Source organism: Nuphar pumila, chromosome 1 (assembly GCF_984573655.1).
Source record: "Nuphar pumila chromosome 1, dmNupPumi1.hap1.1, whole genome shotgun sequence".
Taxonomy (NCBI): domain Eukaryota; kingdom Viridiplantae; phylum Streptophyta; class Magnoliopsida; order Nymphaeales; family Nymphaeaceae; genus Nuphar; species Nuphar pumila.
The window spans coordinates 145,189,647-145,202,755 of record NC_143249.1 but is presented as its reverse complement, the minus strand read 5'-3'; the positions used below and the strand labels follow the sequence as shown (position 1 = coordinate 145,202,755).

The 13,109-nt window shown below is 35.4% G+C and overlaps 1 protein-coding gene across 2 annotated transcripts in view; it reads left to right on the top strand.

Annotated features, from left to right (window-relative positions):
- The first annotated feature begins 3,131 nt into the window (after nucleotides 1–3,131).
- LOC149849201 (glutathione S-transferase 2-like) overlaps nucleotides 3,132–13,109 on the top strand; it is a 131,309-nt gene continuing 121,331 nt past the window's right edge. The window contains exons 1-6 of one of the 2 annotated variants that reach the window (XM_089998945.1): nucleotides 3,132–3,294; nucleotides 3,528–3,626; nucleotides 3,723–3,813; nucleotides 3,914–3,970; nucleotides 4,096–4,181; nucleotides 4,278–4,349. In XM_089998945.1, coding sequence (XP_089855071.1) covers nucleotides 3,609–3,626; nucleotides 3,723–3,813; nucleotides 3,914–3,970; nucleotides 4,096–4,181; nucleotides 4,278–4,349 — 324 coding nt within the window. In that variant the 5' untranslated portion in view covers nucleotides 3,132–3,294; nucleotides 3,528–3,608. The remainder of the gene's footprint in view (nucleotides 3,295–3,527; nucleotides 3,627–3,722; nucleotides 3,814–3,913; nucleotides 3,971–4,095; nucleotides 4,182–4,277; nucleotides 4,350–13,109) is intronic. The other variant, XM_089998936.1, reaches the window with a different exon arrangement.

Below are 13,109 nucleotides of genomic sequence, written 5' to 3'. Positions count from 1 at the left end.
TTAACATAGTATAAAACAAATCGATGATCAAATATCATACAAATCGATATGAAAATTCCTGTTTATAGCTTATAAATCAACATAACGAATCATCTTCATAATTGAGGGTTTAGTTATAGGGTTTAGTTTATAGGTTTTAGGGTTTAAGGTGTAGGGTTTAGTAATATATTAAGGGTTTATGGTTTAGCATTACAGTTTAGTAATATATTAAGAGTTTATGGTTAGGGTTTAGTAAGATATTAAGGGTTTAGGGTTTAGGGTTTAGGTTTAGGGTTAGGGTTTAGTAAGATATTAAAGGTTTAGGGTTTTGGGTTTGGGTTTGGGGTTTAGGGTTTAGGGTCAGGGTTTGGGGTCTAGGGTTATGGTTTAGTAAGATATTAAGGCTTTAGGGTTTAGGTTAAGGGTTTAGGGTTTAAGGTTTAAGGGTTTAGGGTTTAGGCTTTAGGGTTAGGGCGTAGGCATTAAGTGTTTTAGGGTTCCTACTTTAAACGTACAAATTGGTGCTTCAAACGTACAAATCAATGTAGAAATCGCACCCTTCACACGTACATAGAGTTATAACGTATGGACTTCAACATTAAACATCGTTGTACGATTTATAAAACTTGATTACAAATCTTGGTAACTTTCTAAATCACAAATCTCTACTGCATTAAATGTATAAATCGTTGTTGTTTTAAATGTGTAAATCATGAATCATAAATTGCCATAACCATTTACCTTTGTTACAAAAATATGTGTCATTTATTTAAAAAAGAAATGTCGTTTCACATCGCGCTCGTTGTTAAAAATCGATATGCCTTGGGAGACATGGATTCTGGTTGTGATGTTTGCGATTTAAGCAATGACGTCTATGTAAGCAACAACGATTTTCCTTTATATATAAAATATTAGAATAGTATAACGCAAATCGCGGTTGTAGTAACATACTATAGATTTGCGAGATATTACTTTGTTTGTAATATTGATTTGTAAGTTATTATGTTGAATTTTTGTAACAATTTGTAATATATTATCCGATATGTATATCGATTTGTAACATATTATGTGTTTGCTAGTGTCGATTTGTATGATATTTGTATTATGATATTGAAATATGTACGTGCGACATTTACATTGTTGCATGATTGTGGTGGCGATGTGCGTATTCAAATCGTTGTTCATTTAGCGATTAAAATTGAAATCGCTTCGCAGCGCCGTATATGTCATTAAATTGTTCTCTTGAATTGCTATTGTCAACACACATATATGATGAGTCATCTTTTTTATTGGCACGGTAAATAACAACTCGATGCATAGTATAGTGCGATGCAACTGACGATCATGACAGATAACATGAAGAATGATGTGCATCTAGATTTAATTTTGCATGTTTGACTGGAAGAAATCTTTTTGCCTCATAAGTGCACGCAGTTTTCATTCTGCTCCTCCTTCATTTGCTTTTCCTTCTCTTCGTTATCCTTTATTCTTCTTCTTCTTTATCTTTAGTTTTTCCTCATCTTTCTTCGTTTGTTTTTCATCTACAATATCTGATAGATCAGGCTCCGCATAATAAATATCCAACAAATTGTTCATGTCTTTTTCATTCTCAATGTCTTTACGTAACTCTCATATATATCAGATTGGCAGATAATTTCTCCAAGAGTCATCCCCTCAAACAACGAAGACTTTCTTATCTTATGAATTGTAGTCATTGCTAACCTGCATAACACATAAATTTAACTACATAAGTGTATGTTATAACCGCTTTCCCAAGTATACATTATTATAAATTATCACAATTGTTAAACAATCACCAACATTACAAGCCGTCATAATATTTGGCTTCAAAATAAACATCGTAGTACGATTTAGCAAAATTAAGTATAAATCGAGGTAACTTCATAATTACACACCGCTGCTGCATCAAACGTATAAATCATTGTTGTTTCAAGCGTATAAATCATTGTACAAATCACACCGTTCATAAGTACATATCATTGTAACAATTTTGCTTTCTAAGTAAACATCGTAGTGCGATTTAGCAAACTTAAGTACAAATTGTGGTGACTTCATAAATCATAAATACATATGACTACTGCATCAAACGTATAAATCATTGCTGCATCAAACGTACAAAGCGCTCCTGCAAACGTACAAATCGTTCTAGACATTGAATCCTTCATAAGTACATATCGTTATAAATAATAAATTGCAAATGCATTAAATGTATAAATCATTGCTGCTTTAAATGTATAAATCATGAATTATAAATCGTAAATCACTACTGCTTCAAACGTATAAATCGTTGCTACATTGAATAAATCACCACTTTATTAAATATTTAACTCATTGTTAATTTCAAACTTACAAATCATTGTAGAAATTTAGCCTTCATAAGTACATATCGTTGCCTTTCACGACTCTTGTTTCAGTATGAAAATAGGTGCTATTTAACATGTATAGTACAACCACTTGTAAGATTTAACATTCGGATTTATAAATCGATTTGTTTACATAACGAAAAATTAGACAAAACTCACCTTCTAGGACACAAGTTTTGCTAATCCGACAATGGAGGAGAAACACCTAGAAGGTAGATGCAGCCGATGGTGGCAACTGTGCTCCGACTATGCCCCGATGGTAGCAGACAATGGCAAATGGTACTCCGACTACAACAGACAATGGCAAAGGGTGCTCCGACGGCAGCAGACGATGACAAATGTTGCATCGTCAAAAGGAGCTCCTGATCCGAAACGTTTAGGGTGACATATTGCAAGAAGCACCTGTTAAAATCTTTTACTCAAAACGTCCTCTTATGACGTCAATGGCGATAAAAGGTACTTAAGTATTTGCAAACTCTAAAAGAACATTTTTATCTTTTACTGGAAACAGCATTTTATGATGATAATGGTGAGAAAGAATATTTAAGTCTTTGCAAACAAATCGGACTCCGATGCTAAGTGATGGGAAACGACCTCCCCCACCCGTACCTCATTGAGACCCGAGCGTGTTCCGAGGGGAACCTGCTTCGCGGTTATTGGAGATCAAGTTTCTCAACGCAGTCGGCTAAACATAAATAAAGAAGAGTTTGGGCGTGTTTGCATATAAACTAAATGGTGGGGGTGTGAAAATTGTTCTTAAAGAGAAAAAGGGGAAACGATGACCGAATAGCGGGGTGTCTAAAACTCCATCTCTCTTTCGGTCTCCCCTCTCTGCAACCCTCAAGCCTCACTCTCCTCAACCCATCGCGACGCCGGCGGTGGAATTTTCCAGCGACGAGTCTAGGAGCCGGCCAAGCGAAGAAGGCTCCCCGTAAGTCTCCCTCTCTGGTGGTTTGCCTGCATACTGTATATGTTTGATCATTGACGTCCAATTTTTGATCGCTGAAGTTTATTTGTGCTTTGATTGATGGATAATTTTTGACCAGGTATTTGGTCTTCTTTTTCTATGTGACTGTATGCTTATTATTGATGGGAACCGAGTTTGTGCTTTGGTTAATGGGTAATTTTTGATCATTGATCATTAATTTTGATGAATTTAAACAGAAAACCTTGACTCGCCTGAGTCATCGAGCTCCAGGCAACCGATCCGAACAACCTGTAACCATACTTTACTCCATTTAGTATATGGCTTCTGATTGTCGGGTATCTCCTTCAGCTCTGTGATCGAAAGTTGTTTTTTTCTTGCTTTTCTTTCCCTCATAATGGCAAACAAGTGCATGTTGGTTGTGTGGTGTGCAGGATGAGCATGGTTGTCCCAATAAGCTTCAGCTCTACTCATACTGGAGAAGCTCATGTTCGTGGCGAGTCCGTATTGCTTTGAACCTCAAAGGTCTGATCTTGAATCGGGTGTCATTTTTCCTTCTCTCCCCCTGCCTTTTCTTCTTGTTTCCTTGGATTCGCGAGGATGATTCCTATTGGCGATTTCACAGGGTTGCCTTATGAGTGCAAGCCTGTCAACCTTTTGAAGAACGAGCATTGTGCGCCTGGTGAATTTTTGTTTCTATCCGTTGTCTTTAATGATTTGGTTTTTGATCTCACCCTTCAAAGAGTAGTAGTAGTTGGATTTTCTTGTTCTTTTTGGTTTTGATTTCTGATCCATGATCTTTTGCAGAATTTACTAGCTTAAATCCCTTGGGCTATGTTCCCGTGCTGGTTGATGGTGATATTGTGATTTCTGACTCGTTTGCTATACTACTGGTTAGTCAGGAATTTGCATATGTACTATCAACCACGAATCTCCCTCTTTTGTTTCTTCAAATTTCAGTAATGGATAGGAGATTGTAATCGTGGCAGTACCTGGAGGAGAAATACCCGGAGCATCCATTGCTGCCTTCTGATCTTCAGAAGAGATACCTCAACCTGCAGGTAGATGCTATCCTTCACAACCAAGATTTAGCATTTCACGAAATGAACTGCACCTGTATTTGTTCCTTTTGGTTTAATACATGGAAAAAAGTGACAGGCTGTCTTGTTGTCGAACTTTTGCGTAATAATATGTAAATTTGTTCGGTAATGCAAAAAGCTCATTGTGCCTATCTAAAAGATGAAGATACGGCACTGTGAAAATTGGAGATCTTGATTTCACTCTAGTTACTTTGGACATTAGCATCAAAGATTAATGATTTACATAACATATTTATCCAGGACAGAGAGCTTCTGGGGCTTGTCTTAGGCTTTCAGCGGCAGCATTTTCAATATTCAGAAACCTTGATTTTGATGTTTACTTCCTTCATATCATTGCTTAGATGCTTCATTGATAGTTCCAGTGGGTGGATATGTGATATCCTTTTATCCAATAGGATGCAGCCCCTTGTATAATCATAGCTAAACCCTTCTGAAGGTTGTAGCTCGACAATAGGTCAAAAGTGTAGTAGACCACTGGTGCTAGAAATTGGATTTTCATACATAATGGTATATGCGGCTATCATTGTTTGTGTGGCTGATATCGTATGAGTCCTGTGATTCATTGAATTCAAACATTTTTTTATGCCTGTCTTAGGTATGAGATGTGTTTTAAGGCTCTCTTAAACTTATGTTTGTTTAGGTAAGATAGATGCTTTCGATATCTATGGTCCCAATACTGCTATTTGGTATTCCTTGAAATGAAACAGGGATATTTGAAACACGAGCTTAGATTCACAAGGGAAAGTGTCATGAATGACACTAAAGCATAACCCTTAAAAAGAGTATAACTGAAAACAAAAAAAAAAGAAAAAGTATTTTGTATTGATATGAAAAACCAATTGCTTAAGAAGCATTGAAATGAAATACAAGAGGGGCTGCACCCCTTTATATACACAGCTGAAAGAGGAAGACTCAATAGAGCAGTTGGACACAGTCCAACTGCTCTAAATAGAGCCATTGGACTGTGTCCAACAACTCTATTAGCAACAGTCTTTCTAGTTCAAACTGAACTAGATGACATAAAGACAAAAAATAAAAATAAAGAAAAAAAGTTACAGAAAAGAAAGAAATGAAAAATATATTTACATATATATATATATAGTTTTACATTTTAACACCCCCCTCAAACTTACGGTATAATCAACGAAAGTTTGTCTAAGAGAAAGTGAAATCGGGGAGCAGCGACAGGCTTTGTAAAGAAGTTTGGTAACTGATATTCTGAAGTGACGTATGGCAGATCAATTATCCCGTGTAGATATTCCTCTCTAACGTAGTGACAATCCATTTCGATGCATTTGGTGCGTTCGTGGAATGTTCTGTTACTGGCAATGTAGATCACACTTTTGTTGTCACAACACATTTGTGAAGCCTTTGTTGCTTCAGCTCCCATGTCAGCAAGCAGTTGTCGGAGCCAAACTACTTCCATGGTCGTGGTTGCCATGACTCTGTATTCAACTTCGGTGGATGAGAGAGATACCTTTTGCTGCTTTTTACACCTCCACGAGATCAATGATTCCCCTAAAAAAACACAAAAACACAAAAACAAGTGGTTGAGTGTCTGTTATTGGGATCACCTCCCAAATCAGCATCAGTATATGCAATTAAATCAAGAGAAAAGAAGGAAGATAAGAAAAGTCCTCGTGAAAGAGAGGACTGGATATATCTGATAATACGCATGACTGCTCTCATATGAACAGAAGTAGGAGCATGTTGAAATTGACTTGTTGTGTGAACAACATGTGCTATATCTGTTCTGGTAATAAATAGATAGGAAAGTGCCCCGACAAGCTGTATGTAAGGAGTAGGGTCTGTAAGAAGTTCTCCATCATCAATCTTCATTTTAACATTAACAACTTTTGGAGTATCGACTTTCTTATCATCAGTAATACCAGACCTGAAAACAATGTCAAAAGCAAATTTAGTCTGAGATAATAAATATCCTTTAGGAGAATAAGCAACTTCAATGCCTAAAAAATATCTCAACAAGCCTAAATCAGTCATTTCAAAATGAGATTTAAAAAGTGTTTTGATCGTTTCAACTCCCTGTTTATCGCTTCCGGTGATAATCATATCATCCACATAGAGAAGAAGCACAATGATCCCTGCATCAGAATTCTTAATAAACAAATCAGTGTCAGTTAAACAGAATTGAAAACCAATATCAATCATAACATGACTAAACCTATCATACCAAGCTTTCAGTCCTTGTTTAAGTTCATAAAGAGCTTTTTCTAAGTGAAGGACTTTACCTTTAGGAATACTTAGACCAGGAGGGGGTTCCATGTATACTTCTTAAACTAGCTTTTCATTTAAAAAGACATTTTTGACATCCATTTGAAAAATAGACCATTTTTTGATAGAAGCTAAGACAATTAAGGTTCAGACAATTGTCATACGAGTCACCAGAGCAAAGGTTTCTTCATTATCAATACCGTATTCTTGGGCATAAACTTTGGCTACTAATCGAAATTTATATCTTTCAAGAGCACCATCACTCTTGGTTTTAATTTTATAGACCCATCCACATCCTATAGTTTTCTTCCCTGGAGGAAGATCTTGAATAGTTCATGTAGAAGCCTTTTCAAGTGCATCTAATTCAACTTTCATGGCTTCTATCCATTTGATATCATTTTTTGCTTGAAAATATGTGGATGGTTCTTCATATGAGTGAATTAATGCAATAACTGTCCTATATGTGGGTGAGAAGGACTCGTATGATACAAACTTTCCTGGAGGCCTCGAGACTCGGGATGATTGTCTAGTTGGAATCTTAGAATATTTTTCAAGTGCACATGGAGGATTAGACTCTTGTCGCCTGGAATATTGAATACTAGTATCCCTATGAACTTCTTCATTTTCAACATTATGATTAAGATCAATAATTCTTTGATCATCATCAAAGTTACAGTCAAGGTCATATTTATTAGATGTTGATGTTAGATCTAGCAAAAAGGAGTACTCAGTGACGTCTTTTAATTTTCTAAAATCAAAGAAGCTCTCCTTTTCAAGAAAGGAAACATTTATAGACACATATAGTCTATTATTTTTGAAGTCAAAACATCTATAACCTTTCTGATTTTCAACATATCCTAAAAAGGCACATGGAATCGCACGAGGGGAAAGTTTATCATTTTTGTCAGTAAATATGAAACATTTGCACCCAAATATTCTTAGTCTAGAGTAGTATGGAGAAATGTTCATAAGTTTTTCAATGAGAGTGATATTTTGTAACGAAGAAGATGACATCCTATTAATGAGATATGTGACAGTTAAGGCAACTTCTGCCCAAAAGTCTTTCGGGACTTGATTTGCTATTAATAAAGTCCTAGTGGTTTCTATAATATGGTGATGTTTTCGTTTCGCCAGAGCATTTTGTTGAGGTGTATAAGGACAAGATCTTTGATGTGTGATGCCATGCAATTTAAGATAATTTTGAAAATCTGTGGATAAAAACTCTTCCCTTGAATCTGTGCGAAAAATAACAATATCATTTTGAAACTTGTTTTTAACCATATTATGAAAAGTTTGAAAGTATGAAAATACTTCAGACTTATGTTTGAGAAAATAAATCCACGTATGTCGGGAGAAATCATAGACACAAATAACATAGTAAACAAATCCTCCTTTAGAAATTACTGGTGCAGGACCCCAAACATCCGAGTGTATTAATTCAAGTGGTCTTGAAGAGAAAAATGTTCTGTTCTGAAATGGTAATTTTTTCATTTTGCCGAAAATACAATCTTTACAATCAAATGATTCAGAGTTACAAAATTTTCCTAGATTTGGAAAATGTTGGATTTTGGCTATATGTGGGTGACCAAGTCTCTTATGCCATAGTTCCAACTCTATTTTCTGAATATTATAACAAAAAATTTCTTCCGCATTTCCAAAAAATTCATGTAATAGAGTCCTCCTTCTCTATGGCCTTCCCCAATCAGCTTGCCTGACTGACGATCCTGTACCCAACAACCATGAGAAAAGAAAATATTCCACCCATAATCAGAAATTTGAGATACAGATAAAAGATTTAAATTTAATTTGGGAACATGTCTAATTTCTGAAATAGAAAATTTCTTTGTTTTATAATTTTTTTCAAAATTTCCTATTCCTTCTATTTCAAGAGAAGTCCCATCTGTAGTAAAGACCTTTGACACTTGTTTTATTTTTAACACATTTGAATAAACTTGATTATTTGGGGTCATATGAAAAGATGCACCAGAGTCAAGGAGCCAAGAAATTTTACCTGGATCATAAAATGATGAGGTTGCTGCGCCGGTTGAAGCTTCAGAGGAGGAAGAGACACTTTTGATGAGAGGCTGAAGAATCTCCATTAGTTGGGCCAGGAAAACTGGTTCATCCTGATCTTTAGGCTCTGATCCAACAATTGCAACTCTTTTTTCTCTCAGCTCCTTAAGTTTGGGACATTGTGGCCTGTAGTGTCTCGGTTCATGACAATGATGACAAATAACTTTCTTCTTATCATAGTCACCATTTTGTCGGTTAAAGTGAGAAGGCCTATATGATCGAACATGATTCCCTAGTCTAGACATCGATAAAACAGAATCATATTCAATTTTTTAAGAACCATTCCGGAGACGATTTTCTTCCATTGTTAACTCTTCAATAGTTTCAACAATAGAAAGAATTTTTCCCCGGTGAAGGAGGGCCGATTTAGTGGTTTCAAATTCCGGCCTTAATCCAGTGATAAACTGGTAAAAATGTTCAACATCGAGTTGTTTCTTACGAAGCTCGATGTCTTCGGCACAATGCCACTTTGGTTCTAAAAGGGAAAGTTCTTTCCAAAGTTCGGACAACCCATTGTAATATTCACGAATAGTTTTGTCTCCTTGTGTCATCATTCAAACTTTTTCTTGGAGGTTGCACACATGTGCAATATCTTTAAGAGAATACATGTTCTAAAGGTATTCCCATGCCTTATCGGCATGATCAAATTTGGCAAGACTTGAAGATTTTTTAATGTCAACGCTATTGATAAACCATGACATTATCTTCGCATGAGATATTCTCCATTCTTTCCATTTCTTTTCGTATGAAGCAAGAGCCTTGATTTTCTCTTCTTCCGATAGAGGAACCTCTTTATCTTCCTCTTTTTTAGTAAGAGATAGCTTAGGTTCCGAATCAGAACCATCCACAATCTCCCACAGGCCTTTTCTCCATATATGATGCTTCATGATTGAAGCCCATGTTACATACTTCGTATCGCTTAGTTTCATAGGTATGATGGTGACTTTATCATTGTCATCCATTGATTACAAGGAGAGAAAAAATAGGGATAGAAGAGAAACAAGAAGAAAAATAAAAAAGAAATAAGAAAATACAATACAACAAGATGTGAATTCTTCCCCAATGAAGTGATAAAACACTTCTCTTCAAGTGGCGAACACTTTTGCAAATGGGCACGGAAATCGAGGCAACTTTTCCTCAAGATCTAGTACTTCCGCGGCTTTGATACCATGAAATGAAATAAGGATCTTCGAAACACGAGCTTAGATTCACAAGGGAAAGTGTCATGAATGACACTAAAGCATAACCCTTTAAAAGGGTATAACTGTAAACAAAATAAAAATAAAAAGGTATTCTTTATTGATATGAAAAACCAATTGCTTAAGAAGCATTGGAATGGAATACAAGAGGGGCTGCACCCCTTTATATACACAGCTGGAAGAGGAGGACTCAATAGAGCTGTTGGACTGTGTCCAACAACTCTATTGCTAGTCAAGTCTGGATAAGACTTGACTAGCAACAATCATTCTAGTTCAAACTGAACTAGATGACATAAAGACAAAAAATAAAAATAAAGGAAAAAAGTTACAAAAAAGAAAGAAATGAAAAATATATTTACATATATATATATATATAATAATATAATAATATAATTATATGTATGTACAATTTTATATTTTAACATTCCTAAACTTACCACAATGTGCGTATTTAAGTCTTTCCTTTCATTTGTACCAAAGTAGGGTCCTCTTGTTGACCTTCAAAAGAAAAATCCCATTTTTCCTCTTCCTTTCTTTTGAGTAGAGTTCTTTTCAAGAAGAGCTGATCTTTCCATGCTGGTCTCTTGGGAGATTATCAACTTTTTTCTATCTTCTCTTTGGAGGAGTGCATACACATTGCCTAGGGGAGAGAATTCTTCATGTTATATAACAATGGACTTGATGTGCTCTTATTCACTCGAAAGCCCTCACAATAGTTCAAACATCTTGCTTCTAATTCTTCTCTTCTTTCTTTTACATAATGAAAACACTTAACCTTGTGTAAACACCCCAAATTTTTCAAGTTCGTTTCGGACATCTCCTTTCGCAGATGCCAAACCCTTGCAGGGCAGTGTCGAGTCTCACCCCTAGGTTTACCCTGGTCTAGAGGTCAGTCTACCCTCATTTTGTCAATAAAATTATTATTTTACCCCTGAGTCACCCTTAGCCCTTCGTCTGTCAGACTTACCCAAGCTCATGCTAAGTTCAGAAGAGTTAGAATGTTAGTCATTTCTAACTCCTCTGAGCTCACGATAAGCAGTGTCAGTCCATTTCAGCTACATTTAGTTCATTTCAGGCGAAATGAACTTATTTTTAGCTCAAATTTTAGTCAAACTATCCCCGAGTCAGTTAAACCAAGTAGATCATATCCTCATGAGTCTGATGTGAGTTCATTAGGAGTTTGAATGGTCCAGTTCTAGTTCTAAGTCACCGTTCATACTTTCGGACCTTCATTTTAGCTCATTTCAGCTCATTTTAGCTCGTTTGAGCTCAATTCAGTCCAAATTGAGCCAACCCAGTTGGTTGAGCTAGTGTTTTAGCTTCGAATTTAGTTCACCTTAATATAACTGGCTTCTGATTTAGTTCATTCCAATCCTATCTAGTTCAAATTAGTTTAGACCAGTTCAATACCATGTTTCTATCCCTACAGGGCAAAAAAAAAACAATAATTTCTTCAGAACATCGTTTTTGACAATTTTCAAGCTGGGACAAGTACCAATTCAGACTCGGATCAACCCCTTTATCTGAAATTTTACCAATATCCGAGATCAATTCACTTTTCAAATCGGATATCGGATCCAATGTTGGATCTGATGTCCATTCTTTATCCCAGACCTCGATTTTCACCTCATTTCATGATATAATCCATATCCAGAGTCCAAATTCACTTTCTGAACCTAGAATATCTCATTAGATATACAGGATCCAATTAACCATTCTCGGATTCAGATCCATGTCCATCTGGATCCACCTTCTGATCCATTCAGAAGGATATTTAAAATCAATTTTTGATCTCGAACTCAGATTTATTTGATATATGAGATCCAGTTTCATTTCTTGGATTCTAATCTAGATCCAAGATCCAAGATCCAAGATCCAAGATCCAATCCCATTTTCAGGGTTGATCCAATATCCAAATCCAAATTCCATCACGAGCTTGGATCTTTCATTTCAAATTCATTTTATAAATCCATTTTCAGGGTTCGATTATCATTTGGAACCAATTTTCTTCAATCTAGATCTAGATCTAGATCCAATGTTTATTCAAAATCTCGGATCCAGATCAATTTCAAAATCCAATTTTTATCCTAATTTCAAAAACAATCTTTGAATTTCAAATCCTAAATCCATATTTTTATAAAATCTTTCAAAATTCAATATGGATCTATTTTCAATTCATTTTGGATTTCGAAAAAAATCGAAATGGATCTCATATTCAAATGAGATCCATTATTTGATTTTTCAAATTCTCCTTTGTTTTCATCTTTTTTTTCAAACCTTTCATTTATTTAGTTTTTAAATCAAAAGAAAAAAATATTTCTTTTCTAAAGAGGGCACCACCTGGCATTTTCAAATTAAAAACAAATTCGTTTTAAAAACCCCTTTTTTTTGTTTAAAACCTTGTTTTAAAATCATTTTAACTTCACCCCTTTATCTTTAAAAACCCACATGGGCACCACTTGCAAAAGTGCCAAAATACCCATTATGCCCATTTAGAAATTTTCAAAAAGACCCACATGGGCACCCACTTGTAAAGGGGTGTCATGTGTTAAAGTTTTGGCAAAGTCCTACTTTCGCCCATTTGAAAAAAATGGAAATGCCCACATGGGCTTGGCGCCAACCCATATATTTTCTAAAAGTCTATGCCTAAACTACTCCCAATCTCAACTATAAATAGACCCCTTAGGGGGGGGGGTCTATTTCCATAACTTAGAATTTTTTTTGAGAACTCCCTTGAAAGGTAAGAGTTCTCTTTATTTCCTTCTCTCCTCTCTCTCTTCTTCCTCCTTGGAAGTGGCACCATTTCGAGGAGCTTCAACCCTCTCCTTCAGCCCTCTTCAACCCAAGGTGAGTCCTCTCATAGTTTAATTTTCATTTTCTTTTTTTTTTTTAAATTTGATAAAATTCCAAATTGTCGACCCCCCTTTTCTATTTCTTTAAATTCTGTATGATAACATTAGTGAATTGAATGGATTAAGATCTGAGTTTATGATCTCTTATTTTATGCATTTTCAATCTTTGACTAATATATTTTGATTGAGCCAAAAGAATTGAAGTGAATTCTTCTTTCAATGGGCCATAACAATTTAGATTTATGCTTCAACCATTTTTGTTTCTTTTAAATGTATTCTTTATCTTAATTTCTCATCATTCATTCATTCATAGTTTAAGGCATTAGATCTCATATTGTATCATCAATGCATGTGTAATTTGCTTT